The 14,587-nt window shown below is 34.4% G+C and overlaps 1 protein-coding gene across 1 annotated transcript in view; it reads left to right on the top strand.

Annotated features, from left to right (window-relative positions):
* The first annotated feature begins 11,582 nt into the window (after positions 1-11,582).
* LOC127844376 (carbonyl reductase [NADPH] 1-like) overlaps positions 11,583-14,587 on the top strand; it is a 199,712-nt gene continuing 196,707 nt past the window's right edge. Inside the window, exon 1 of the mRNA XM_052374520.1 lies at positions 11,583-11,627. Within this exon, the coding sequence (XP_052230480.1) occupies positions 11,601-11,627 (27 nt within the window). The 5' untranslated portion in view covers positions 11,583-11,600. The remainder of the gene's footprint in view (positions 11,628-14,587) is intronic.

Raw genomic sequence — 14,587 nt, 5'->3', positions numbered from 1 at the left:
TAAGTTTTAAGTAATGATAAACCAGTTCCTTATTCAGTTTGAATAAGGAAAAAGGAACTGGTTCCTTATTCCTTATTGAAATCGAATAAGGAACTGGAATGTACTTACTATAAATAATAAATCAAAATCGAATAAGGAACGGCATTTTCTTACTTAAACATCAATGAAAATGATCAAAATTGTTCAACATATAAATGAATATCATTATATACATGTGTATACATAGGTTGGATATTTAAAATACGCATTGCAATACATTTCTACTAAGTTTTAAGTAATGATAAACCAGTTCCTTATTCAGTTTGAATAAGGAATAAGGAACTGGTTCCTTATTCCTTATTGAAATCGAATAAGGAACTGGAATGTACTTACTATAAATAATAAATCAAAATCGAATAAGGAACGGCATTTTCTTACTTAAACATCAATGAAAATGATCAAAATTGTTCAACATAAAAATGAATATCATTATATACATGTGTATACATAGGTTGGATATTTAAAATACGCATTGCAATACATTTCTACTAAGTTTTAAGTAATGATAAACCAGTTCCTTATTCAGTTTGAATAAGGAAAAAGGAACTGGTTCCTTATTCCTTATTGAAATCGAATAAGGAACTGGAATGTACTTACTATAAATAATAAATCAAAATCGAATAAGGAACGGCATTTTCTTACTTAAACATCAATGAAAATGATCAAAATTGTTCAACATATAAATGAATATCATTATATACATGTGTATACATAGGTTGGATATTTAAAATACGCATTGCAATACATTTCTACTAAGTTTTAAGTAATGATAAACCAGTTCCTTATTCAGTTTGAATAAGGAATAAGGAACTGGTTCCTTATTCCTTATTGAAATCGAATAAGGAACTGGAATGTACTTACTATAAATAATAAATCAAAATCGAATAAGGAACGGCATTTTCTTACTTAAACATCAATGAAAATGATCAAAATTGTTCAACATATAAATGAATATCATTATATACATGTGTATACATAGGTTGGATATTTAAAATACGCATTGCAATACATTTCTACTAAGTTTTAAGTAATGATAAACCAGTTCCTTATTCAGTTTGAATAAGGAATAAGGAACTGGTTCCTTATTCCTTATTGAAATCGAATAAGGAACTGGAATGTACTTACTATAAATAATAAATCAAAATCGAATAAGGAACGGCATTTTCTTACTTAAACATCAATGAAAATGATCAAAATTGTTCAACATATAAATGAATATCATTATATACATGTGTATACATAGGTTGGATATTTAAAATACGCATTGCAATACATTTTTACTAAGTTTTAAGTAATGATAAACCAGTTCCTTATTCAGATTGAATAAGGAATAAGGAACTGGTTCCTTATTCCTTATTGAAATCGAATAAGGAACTGGAATGTACTTACTATAAATAATAATTCAAAATCGAATAAGGAACGGGATTTTCTTACTTAAACATCAATGAAAATGATCAAAATTGTTCAACATATAAATGAATATCATTATATACATGTGTATACACAGGTTGGATATTTAAAATACGCATTGCAATACATTTCTACTAAGTTTTAAGTAATGATAAACCAGTTCCTTATTCAGTTTGAATAAGGAATAAGGAACTGGTTCCTTATTCCTTATTGAAATCGAATAAGGAACTGGGATGTACTTACTATAAATAATAATTCAAAATCGAATAAGGAACGGCATTTTCTTACTTAAACATCTATGAAAATGATCAAAATTGTTCAACATGATACCCAACCTACATTTAAATACTTTTCATTGATTTATTAGTTTCTTTGGGTCATTTGAATTAAGTTGTTTAATAAGAAAATGCCAGTTCCTTATTCGATTTGAATAAGGAACAAGGAACCAGTTCCTTATTCCTTATTCAAACCGAATAAGGAACTGGGTTTTTATTAAATAAAACTCAGTGGCAATATATTGCAATAAATATTTTTATTTTCGAACCTACATATACCATGTTTATTTTATCACATTTAGTATTCTTTGGTTAATTTCAATTTATGTTTTAGTAAGACAATTCCATTTCTTTATTACAGTCTTCATAATAATTGTTTTCAGCGTGTATCGTCAAATATAATATACAATAGAAATGTGACAGAATCCATCCATATAACATAATCAAGCTTAAATAACACACACAACATCTAAAAAATAAAAAATCCGAAAGTGATCGTCTGAAAAAACAGGCTTCCGAATAAGAAACTTACTTATTACTCAATTCCTTATTCGGAGGCTATACTTTCGGATACTTACATTCGGATCATTCTCGCATACCGCATCCTTTATATTCGTTATTATTGTCTATGTTTAATGTAAGATTTTTATTTATATCTCTGATACAGTTCTTTAAGTTCTATCTGACCCTTACCTTGGGCCAAGACTATACGATATCTCATTACTATGCATGTTTTAGATAGCTCATTCCGTTCTCATACGTTAACGGTTACGAAGGGATATGATAAAGGATTTAAAGGGATTTCAACACGTCACCATTAAAGCAAGACTGCACCGGAAGCACTAGTCGACTGTAAAATTTAATTGAGAGGCCTGAATATTTTATTTTATTTAATATTCAAACACCTGCGCGAATACTAGCTGTACTAGTGTTTTCTTCGTAGATTTGTTTTAGTGCGAATACGCGTTTTCTCGCTCATGCAGACCAACGATACATCCGGCGACTTTAAACCTCGTCACACGATTAATGGCCGTGGGATATACAAAACGGCCGTGGGATCTACAAAACGGCGATGGCCTCGATGGTAAACAGTCCCTCGCAGATCTTAGCGTCACAGTTGCGCTCTGTATTCGTACCGAATGCCAATATTTCGTACATCGTTGTCGTCTTTTCGACGTCTCTGACGTCAACATACAGGCGATAATGCACCGGAAGCAGCGGCCAGGTGCCTCTAGTAGTATGGAAAGTTTCATCGAGATGCCTACGTATTTTGTTTTTCCATAAAAAAAAACAAATGCGTATACAAGCTTTTATTGAGTGTTTATATATTATAATGCATATTTATATCTCCAAAAACGCGTCTTTCCGATCTTGGATGCATCCGTTCATCCGGCGACCTTCAATAATGGCACACAATAAAAGATCGTGGGACGCGACAAAATGGCGCTGGTATCGGTGGTTACCAGTCCTATTTTTCCGAGTTAGTGCAGCTGGTTACTTTGTCATTTTTCACCCGCGAAAAAGGAACTGGTCATCATTACACATAAAAACTAGGTAGAAATGTACAAGAATACATATGTGCGATACCCAACCTACATTTACAATGATTTTAATTGATTTATTGTTGTTGTTTTTTGTAAGAAAATGGAAGTTCCTTATTCGATTTGAATAAGGAATAAGGAACCAGTTCCTTATTCCTTATTGAAATCGAATAAGGAACTGGGTTATAATTAAATAAATAAAAAGTAGAAATGTACTGCAGTTAATGTTTTGGATACACAACGTAAAAAACAATGATTGCCATTGATTTATTGGTCTCTTTGGTTCATTTTTATTTATTTTTTTATTAAAAAATCGCCAGTTCCTTATTTGATTTGAATAAGGAATAAGGAGCCAGTTCCTTATTCCTATTTCAAACCGAATAAGGAACTGGATTCTCATTAAATAAAACTAAGCAGCAATGTATTTCAATAAATATTTTTTACATGTACCATCATTTCATTGACATTAAGTATTCTTTGGTAAATTTTAATTTATGTTTGAGTAGAACAATGTCATTTCCTTAATATCGTCTTAATAATATTTGTTTTCAGCGTATTTCGTCAAATAGAATATACAATAGAAATGTGACAGAATACATCCATATAACATAATCAAGCTTAAATAACACACACACACACATCTAAAAAATAAAATATCTGAAAGTGATTGTCCGAAATACGGGCTTCCGAAAAAGGAACTAACTTATTACTAATTCCTTATTCAGAGGCCATAATCTCGGATACTTTAATTCGGATCATTCTATCATAGCGCAGCTTTATATTCGTAATTATTGGCTATGTTAAATGTGAGGTTTTTTTTAAATTTATATCTCTGATACATTTTTTGAAGTTTTATCTGGACCTTACCTTTGGCCAAGACTATCCGATAGCTGAGTATCGAATAAGGAACTGGGTTATAATTAAATGAAACTAAGTAGAAATGTACTTCAATAGCTATTTTGTTATACCCAACCTACATTAACAGTGGTTTTCATGATTTATTGATCTCAGTGATTCATTTTCACTTATTTTTAATTAAGAAATCGCCAGTTCCTTATTCGATTTGAATAAGGAATAAGGAATCAGTTCCTTATTCCTTATTCAAACCGAATAAGGAACTAGGCTATAATTAAATAAAAAAAGTAGACATGTACGGTACTAGGCTAAAATTAAATAAAACAAAGAAGACATGTACTATAATACATATTTTTGATGCCCAATCTACATTAATCATGATTTTCATTGATGTATTGAGCTCTTTGGTTCACTTTAATTTATCTTTTTTGGCAAGAAAATGGCAGTTCCTTATTCGATTTGAATAAGGAATAAGGAATCAGTTCCTTATTCCTCATTGAAATCGAATAAGGAACTGGGTTATAAGTAAACTAAAATAAGTAGAAATGTACCTCAATAAATATGTGTTATACCCAACCTATATTTACAGTGATTTTCATTGATTTATTGATCTCATTGATTCCTATTTATGTTTTTGTTTAGTAAGAAAATGCCGTTCCTTATTCGATTTTGATTTATCATTTATAGTAAGAACATTCCAGTTCCTTATTCGATTTCAATAAGGAATAGGGAAGCAGTTCCTTATTCCTTATTCAAACTGAAAAAGGAACTGGTTTATCATTACTTAAAACTTAGTAGAAATGTATTGATATATGTATTTTAAATATCCAACCTATGTATATACATGTATATAATGATGTTCATGTATATGTTGAACAATTTTTATCAATGTCATTGATGTTTAAGTAAGAAAATGCAGGCTCCTTATAAGGAATGAATAACGAATAAGGAACTTGTTCCCTTTTCCGTATTCGGCCGCGAAAAAGGAAATGGAGTTTAAATGAAAACAAATATTAGGAAATGTACTAGATTGCATTTTTATATCACGTAAACGTTAAATAAGTATACAGGCTTAAGGTTAGGTTGATTTGAAGCTAGAATTCGAAGTAGATAATGCCGGCTCGGGTTATACAAGAAATCCTATTAAAACGCTAAGAAGAAACATGAATATGTATCGTTATACACAAATTAAATGTATTCTTGTTATTTAGTTTTGCATTATTTTTCTTAAAAAGCTTAGTCAAATATGTTAAGTGTGAATAAGGAATAAGGAACTGTTACTTATTCCTTATTCGAATAAGAAATCGTGAATAAGGAACTGTTCCTTATTCCTTATTCGAATAAGGAATAAGGAACTAGGAAAAAGGAACCAACTTACTCTCCATTAGTAGTAGTAGTAGTAGTAGTAGTAGTAGTAGTAGTAGAAGAAGTAGTAGTAGTAGTAGTAGTAGTAGTAGTAGTAGAAGTAGTAGTAGTAGTAGTAGTAGTAGTAGTAGTAGTAGTAGTAGTAGTAGTAGTAGTAGTAGTAGTAGTAGTAGTAGAAGTAGTAATAGTAGTAGTAGTAGTAGTAGTAGAAATAGTAGTAGTAGTAGTAGTAGTAGTAGTAGTAGTAGTTGTAGTAGTAGTAGTAGTAGTAGTAGTAATAGTAGTAGTAGTAGTAGTAATAGTAGTAGTAGACGTAGTAGTAGTAGTAGTAGTAGTAGTAGTAGACGTAGTAGTAGTAGTAGTAGTAGTAGTAGTAGTAGTAGTAGTAGTAGTAGTAGTAGTAGTAGTAGTAGTAGTAGTAGTAGTAGTAGTAGTAGTAGAAGTAGTAGTAGTAGTAGTAGTAGTAGAAATAGTAGTAGTAGTAGTAGTAGTAGAAGCAGCAGTAGTAGAATTATAAGTAGTATTATTGTAGTATTGTAGTAGTAGTAGTTATTATTATTGTTGTTGTTATAGCATTAAAGTCGCAGAAGTAGTATTGTTGTTGTTATAGTTACAAAAGTAGCAATCGCAGTAGTAGTTTTAGTAGTTACGACACTGCTCGGCAACCATGAAAAATATGTAATATTGTGCAGTGTAGCCCTAAGTTTTGTGGGGTGACCATTCTGAACACTTCCTCCATCTCCGGAGTTTCCGTAAAGTACGGAATCCGGATAGTGCCATCTATAATCTCGCCCTTCTTTCATCAAGGGCGACACTCGACACACGAAGCGATACGACATATTTTTCGCGACATTCACGGCGACGCACGATATTTTTCGCGACAGTCGCGGCGACGCACGATATTTTGCGCGACAGAAGGTATTTTGGCGCGTTACCAACAGAACAATTATACATGAAGTTCAGTAATTTGAATGTTATCCTAGCCTTTACTGGTAGCCAGTGTAGTTCATACAAGGCATCTTTTGAACTGTGATATTTCTGTCGGCCGAGTACCAATATGGCACACATATTTTGGATACGTTGCATTTTGTTAATTTCGCATTGAGCTGTTCCATACAAGATGAGATTACAATAATCCAGATGGGATATTACCAAAGACAAAACGACTATTTCTGTTGCTTCTTTTGTTAAGTATTTCCTTATGTTTTTGATTTTAAGGTAGTTGTACATGGCTGTACGGCACTTAATTTTGATGTGTTCTTTAAAATTTAGTGTTTCGTCTAAATATGCACCCAAATACCGTATGCATTTTTCTGCTTTAACAGTGTCACCAGCAATATCTATTTCTTTAGATTGACATTTATTTAATTGGGGTCTACTACCGAACATGATGAATTCCGTTTTTGATGCGTTCATTTTCAGTTTATTCTCGTTCATCCAGTTGTTAATAACGAGTGCACAACTTTCAAGTTCTTTTATGGCAGTTCTTTCAACAGAAGAAGATGTAGGTTTGAATCGCTTGTTTGCGGTGTGGTCGTCTGCAAAACCGTAGACTGTGATGGAGGGAGGAACGACATCAAACAGTGTTCCAGCGTACGTCAGGTAGAGCCATGGACCAAGACAACTACCCTGGGGGACACTACACTCCAAAGAACGTGCCGCCGATAAAGCTGAATTAACACTTATGCGACAGCTTCTTGGACGAAGATACGAGTCTATCCAGTTTAGTGCCGTGCCACATGCACCATATTGTTTTTGCAACACGTCTAGTAGAATGTCATGATCGACTGTATCGAAGGCATCACTCAAATCAATGGCGATAAGTGCTGTAATCTATTGTTCCTCCATACCTTCGAGTATATCATTGACTAGTCGAAGTAAAGCAGATTCACAAGAATGGAATTGCCTGTAGGCTGACTGATTTTTTGGAAGGAGATTGTTTTCATTTACGTGTATATTGAGTCTAAACAGAGCAGCCTTTTCAATCACTTTCTATAGAAATGATAAGTTGCTCACTGGTCTATAGTTGGCATAACTCAGGTCTAGTCCAATTTTCTTAAGAAGTGGTCTTACTATTGCCTGTTTAAATTTTGAAGGAAAAACTCCTTGACTCAGAGAGAGATTAACCAATTTTGTCACGAACGGTAGTAACTCGTTTAAAAATGATTTTAGTACTCTTGTTGGCAATGCATCTTGTTCGCATGATTTTGTTTGAAGATGATTGATGATCTTTTTCACTTCATCTTGGGTTAGCTCCTCAAATATACCGAAACATGGTACTTCCTTGTGATCGGGTGTGAATTTTTCGAAACTTGCAAGGGCATCTCGAATTTTGTTAATTTTATCCAGGAAGTGATCGGCAAAATTTTCAGCTATCGCGGTGTCGCTTTCACCTTCCGGCATAGGGTTATCAGTATTTTTTCCTGTTAATTCTGATACAAACTTGTAGAGTTTTTTTAGAATCTCCGTGAAAATCAATTACTTTTTGACTAAGCGATCGTTGCTTCTCTGCATTCAACTCGAAAGTGTATTTATTTCTGGCATTTTTGAAAAGTTCATATTGGTCTGGTTGTTTGTATTTTCTACACATGCGTTCCAGTTTGCGTGTTTTACGTTTTAGTTCAAGAATGTTTTCATTAAACCATGGTTTTGGTGCACGACAGATTTTGTTTTTCTCAATGTATAGAGCGTGTTTATCAAGAATTCTACAGATTTCATCTTCAAATTGCTCTACAAAAGTGTCTACGTTGTCTGCTGTAATTTACATTTCATTGAGGTCGTTAGTAAATGCTGAGTGGTCCATGTTTTTAAAATTTCGAAAAATTATTGTTTGACTCTTGATATTATCTTTTTGTACTTTGGTAACGACTTTAACTACACAATGGTCCGAAAAGAAAGGGCCTGGTTCACACGAATTGATTTCAATACCATTTGTAGCCTCAGAGATTACTAGGTCGAGTGTATTTCCCTCTGTGTGTGTGCTGAAATTAACATGTTGTTCCAAACCCATTGCTACAAGAGAATTCTTAAATTCAGTCACAACACTGTTAGTTTTGTTGACATGCAAGCTGATATCTCCAAGAATCATAAGATTTGAATAGTTGGGAACAATGTCCTCCATGAATTCGAAAAATTCTGTTAAAAATTGATGTTCAGTCCCTAATGATTTTGGTCTGTAAACGCCAATTACATTAATTGTTATGTTTTTGAGAATCAGTTGCCATATACCATGTTCAAATGTCCGGGTATTACTACTTGACACTTTTCGTACAGTAACCCCAGTCCGACAAGTCAAAGCCACTCCGCCGGCTGTTCTATTTGAACGATTTACAGTACTCATTGTATAACCATTTTGATTTAAGTCTGAGGTATCAATTTGGTGTTGCTTTTCATCTGAGAACCAGGTTTCTGTGAATACGGCAAAGTCGATTTTTTCTTCTCTCAGATATTGACCAATCAAAACATCTTTGTTTCTGACAACAGAATGACAGTTCAATGTAAGGCAAGATATTTTTTCGTTTAGACCATTTAGTGTATTGCATTTCTTGGGGTATGAGAGATTAATTAAGGTTGTTTTTTGTTTAACATCTGAAATGTTTTGTGTGCTGTGTCTTTTCAAAGATGTTACAGTTGGAATTTGTGATGGTAAACTTTGTAGATTATTTAAATTTACTCCACTATTTGTGTCCCATACACGTAACTCTTGATCTCTACCGCCTCGGGTACCTCTATATTTCAAAAGATTGTATTGCTTTAAAATGGTTAACGTTCCTTTGTTTGGTATTGTGTGATTTCTCGACACTGCAGATAAATCCAATAATTGGTCCCTATTATGGTGGACGAACCAGTTATCGAACACCTAAGAAATTACGTTAAATTACATTAAAATTGAAACACTTAAAATGACAAAAACATTTTGTTTTAACAAATGACTAACAGTTCAATCATTGAATGATTTATCTGTCAAGTTTTTCAGCAAACTACCTTCAAGAATTCATAACAATGATTCCCTGATTATTGTCACCTCTAGCAGACAAAACAAAATGGCGGCCCATCTAAACATCACCTATTGCCGACACTTCATAAATACTACTCCAGTATATACAAAGTCACATGACTATTACGTGACCCGGACTGGGCGAAAATATCTGCATCTGCTGCAATCAAAATTGCAAACGGAAATATGCTTTTTGGTGTGTAAATGCACGTTTTGATAAATGCATTCAAAAAGTAATAGCAAAAAACAGACAAAACGGTGTAAATAACAATAAATGCATTCCTTTAACCTGTTTTCGGCGCATTTGTTTCAAGCTAAGTAGGCAAGTAGGTCATGGACTTCATGTGCGACCATTTGTTTATCAATGTGACGTCATGCGCACTTTTGTGCATGTGCATACAGAACCAAAACTAAACGTCAGATAATAGGTGCTGTTCGATAACAGGTACTTACACGATATATCTAATCAGACACATTGTGATTGCAAGTATGTTAATCCGTTTAGAAAGTGATCACCACAGGTAAAATATTAATCCGTTGAGAAAGTGTTCACCACATGAAAAATATTAATCCGTTGATAAAATATTCCCAAAATATTAACACAGATCAAATAGTTTCTACTAATAACTTTTAACATATCTTTTTTAAAGATAAATTAAGTATTGCATCCGTCAAACATTGATGAATATCACTGACAAAAATCACATTTTTCCTGCCACTGGTATTCTCAAAATAATCCGAAATATGAGAGCACAAATTTTGGCAGCCTACACTTTGGCGCCCATTAATGCATATATATCGTGCGTCGCCGCGACTGTCTCGAAAAATATCGTACGTCGCCGCGACTGTCGCGAAAAATATCGTGCGTCGCCGCGACTGTCGCGAAAATTATCGTTTATTGCTTCGTGTGTCGTGTCTCGCGTTTAAAGGGCGACACTATACACACGAAGCGACGCACGATATTTTGCACTACAGTCGCGGCGACGCAGGGTATTTTATTATCCAAATATCGCCCATATTATCCGAATCTCGTGTATCGCTGTCTAATTTTAGATCTGGATAATCTGGATAACCTATAAATGATGATTTCACATATACTGAAAGATATCTTCTGGTTTCATATTGATGTATTACTTGAAGTTGAACCTTATCTACATATCTGCAATCCTATCGGAAGTGATACAGATTTTAATGATATATTATCTTAAAATTGATAGAATTTTTACTCCATTGTTCAAATGTCTGAATAGTTTTAAACATATATCCTTTTCAATATATATCAAAATTATCATGAAAATTAATTAATTTGTACTCGGTTTACTAATGCCAGAATAATCTTTTATAAGTGTGTTTAGGGCAGCAATATTGATAATAAATGGTTAAAAATAACTGTAACACCGTTTAAAAAACAGCGATATTTAAACAGTAAAAATATCGTGCGTCTTCGCGACTGTCGCGCAAAATATCGAGTATCGCTTCGTGTGTCCAATGTCGCGGTCTGAATTAGACCGCGATACACGAGATTCGGATAATATGGGCGATATTTGAATAATAAAATATCGTGCGTCGCCGCGACTGTCGCGCAAACTATCGTGCGTCGCTTCGGGTGTCTAGTGTCGCCCTTTGAAGCGATACACGATATTTTTTGCGACAGTCGCGGCGACGCACTATATTTTTCGACAGTCGCGGCGACGCACGATAGTTTTCGCGACAGTCGCGGCGACGCACGATATATTTAACACGATATATCACCTTTAAGGCTAGCTACACAAGGGCGATATATCGTGTTAAATACATGTATATCGTGCGTCGCCGCGACTGTCGCGCAAAAAATAATCGTGCGTCGCCGCGACTGTCGCGAAAACTATCGTGCGTCGCCGCGACTGTCGCGAAAAATATCGTGTATCGCTTCGTGTGGCTAGTGTCGGCCTTCATGAAAGAAGGGCGATATTATAGATGGCTCTATCCGGATTCCATAGTAAAGAGCTGCGTACGCAATAAAGAGCCGATTAGATCCAGAGTGGTGGCGTGAAGCCGGAGGTCAAAATATAGAACACTAACAATAGCTTTCGTGCTTTGAGAAGAATTATAGTTTACACGGGAAGTTAAATATTTGAAATGAGTGCTTCAAAACGTGTTGCAGTTGTAAGTATTTTCATAGCAAAAAAACTGCTAAAAAGTCACGGTCAACGTACACTGATTGTATGAAAAATCAATATAAAGATCTAGAGGGATATTCTAAGGAAAAAACACACATCCGTTTTAAAAAAAAATTAACGCTGCATGGAAAAAAAATCTTTGATAGTGTGATAAAAACTAAAGCCTGTATCAGTGTACACGAACTATTGTTGTAATAACCAAATCAAACAAATGATCCGCTCGTTTGTCTGTGTCGAAATGCGATGCTAGGTTAATACGAAAGAAAACAGTTCAATACTATTGACGTTTGTAAGTGTCTCTTCAAGGTGACGGGGTCCAACAAAGGTATAGGGTACGCAATTGTTCGGAGCCTATGTACACAGTTTCAAAGAGACGTCATATTAACAGGTGAGAGGAAAATGCACGTTCATTACAATATTTGTATTAATAAACCATTTCTCTTTTAAAATTGTGTATGAATATGTTAACCACGTGTAAACACTTAATGCGAACTTGCTCACCCGATAGCAAATTTGCAGTCAAAGTTCAATCTTAATGGAATCGAAATTCGCTGAATATTTTGTTGTGCTTTTTACAGAATCTGATAAGGCCATATTTGGTTTCGTGCTTTGCTCTGAGAAGGCGACACACGATATGAAACACGAAAATTTACAACGACACTCGACTATTGTTTGTGGTGTACTTTATAAACTACATGTATATGTATGGTTTATAAGTTTATTATACATCCATAATAAATATAATTATCAGGCAACTTGATAGTGCACGTGCATGTGTAGTTGCAATAATTCAACTTTCAGCTTTAAAACCCAATGGGTTGCTGATAGTTGCAATGCGCTCTCTCTTGGCCATGGGTGCAAAATGTTATCAACAATGCAAGGGTTGAGGAACACTGAAACTGCAAGAACTTATACAAGTTTACCTATCTAAACCACAAACTCATCCAAATGGTACCATTAAACCAAGAAATAATTGATTTTATTGACTTAGGTTTTGTTATGTACGCTGTATCCGCCATATTGGAAAATTGACCCAATATTGGTTAGGTCGCAGTACACCAATATTTTGCACGTCGGGTTATGTGCTATAGCCTATAAAGTCGTTAACGATATGGTATTCGATACAGAATACACTGTTTCAAATTTAAACATAAACATGTCAGCGAGAAAAGTGTGTTGAAACATCGTCGTGTTTTTATAGGGTGCATGCAAAAGTTGACATCCGTAGGTTGCCATTCAGGTAAATTTAACATGTTTATGAAGGTTTATTCATTATTTTTCTCATTTTGTCTCGAACGACGTCTGTTTAGTGAAGCGCACGGATTCGCTGCGCTGAACTGCACCCATGTTTATGAAGGGGTGCATATGAACTGCCAGAGCCGCCATAGCAAAAATTATCAAATGCTCTGGGCGTCCGTTTATATGGACTAGTGCATGTGGTGAGCGCTAGCAATATACCGAGTAGACTGCGGAGGCATGTATGTATATACTAACAGAGTGGCACTGGGTATGAGGCATTCAATTTAAAGGGGCCTTTTCACAGATTTTGGCATATTTTGAAGTTTGTCATTAAATGCTTTATATTGATAAATGTAAACATTGGATCTTAAAAGCTCCAGTAAAAAATCAAGAATAAAATTTAAAAAAGTAAAAAAAAAGTAGCCGGAACCAGGGCTCGAACCAGTGACCCCCGGAGTCCTGGAGTTAGTCTGACGTAAAAACGCATTAGCCCTCTAGGCTATTCCGCCGGTATACACAGTTTAAATTTTTAACCTTATATAAGCAATCTTCGTAGTTTCGTTAATTTAAACGACAACAACAGAACTCTCCATATTATTCAATCGTTTTGCGTTGCAACGCTTTATAATTTTTAGGTTTTCAAATCGTCAAAAGATACATATAATGGCTATATTGGACTATGGTAAATGTTCAGTAATACTGTTTCCTCACAAATATCATAACTAAAACGAAAATTTGCGAATCTGAAACAACTTTTTTTCAATTTTGTCAATTTACCAAACCGTGAAAAGATCCCTTTAAAGCGGATATATACGATCTTGTCAAATATTTATTTATTAATATAAAATGTGTAAAAACTTATTATACATATATTTCAATATAAACTAAAATAAAAGTTAAGAAGAAAATGTGTCGAAAAATGCTAAATAAGCCAGATATTTAATTCTGAAATCGAAAAAGGCTGTACAGCCGAATTCGCCAGCATGTATATCATGCATGTACGATGTGAATCTAAATTTAGTTTAACGGTTCATTTGAAATTCCTGCAGCGATATCGATTCATACGACACACGAACACTTACTAAAAAGACGAATGCATCGGTTATTGTGGAAAATAATTACGAATTATCTTCGTCACAATCGGCTCGGGGCGCTAATTTGTATTTGCTGTATTTTATGAAATTCGTCTTAAATGTATCATTTTTCTTGCATATTGTGTGTTATTATAACATATTTGTATCAATATTTTACAATTCAGCACATATAAAAATCGTATATACCCGCTTTAAGGCCTATACTGTTACAATTATTAACAACGAGGCGCGACATTTGAAAATTTTGAAGTTTAATTCTCCCGCTAGTATTGTTCAAACAAGTAGCATCGAGTGTTGTAACTCATTGTTGTGTGTAATACTCAAAAGATGACTTGCCAGATTCAAGTTTTGTTCTTGATCGTTTAGGGAATAATGAGTTTACCAGGGGCGGGTCCAGGATTTCTGGTGTGTGGGGGGGGGCGGGATATTGAAAGATTTGCTGGGGGTCCAGGGGGCGCTAGGGCACCCGGTTGGTGCAGCGCAAAGACCTGCTTGGGGGTCCAGGGGGGCGAACCGTGATTTTGAAGGATTTGACAACCACTTCTCGAGCATGTCACGCCTTATGTACTATCATCAAAGTACCTTCTTTTTATGCAAAAAATGCATAGTTTAA

This window comes from Dreissena polymorpha, chromosome 9 (genome assembly GCF_020536995.1).
Source record: "Dreissena polymorpha isolate Duluth1 chromosome 9, UMN_Dpol_1.0, whole genome shotgun sequence".
In the NCBI taxonomy this organism is placed as follows: Eukaryota; Metazoa; Mollusca; class Bivalvia; order Myida; family Dreissenidae; genus Dreissena; species Dreissena polymorpha.
Note: the sequence above shows the minus strand (reverse complement) of the source record. Positions and strands in the feature narration are given on the sequence as shown.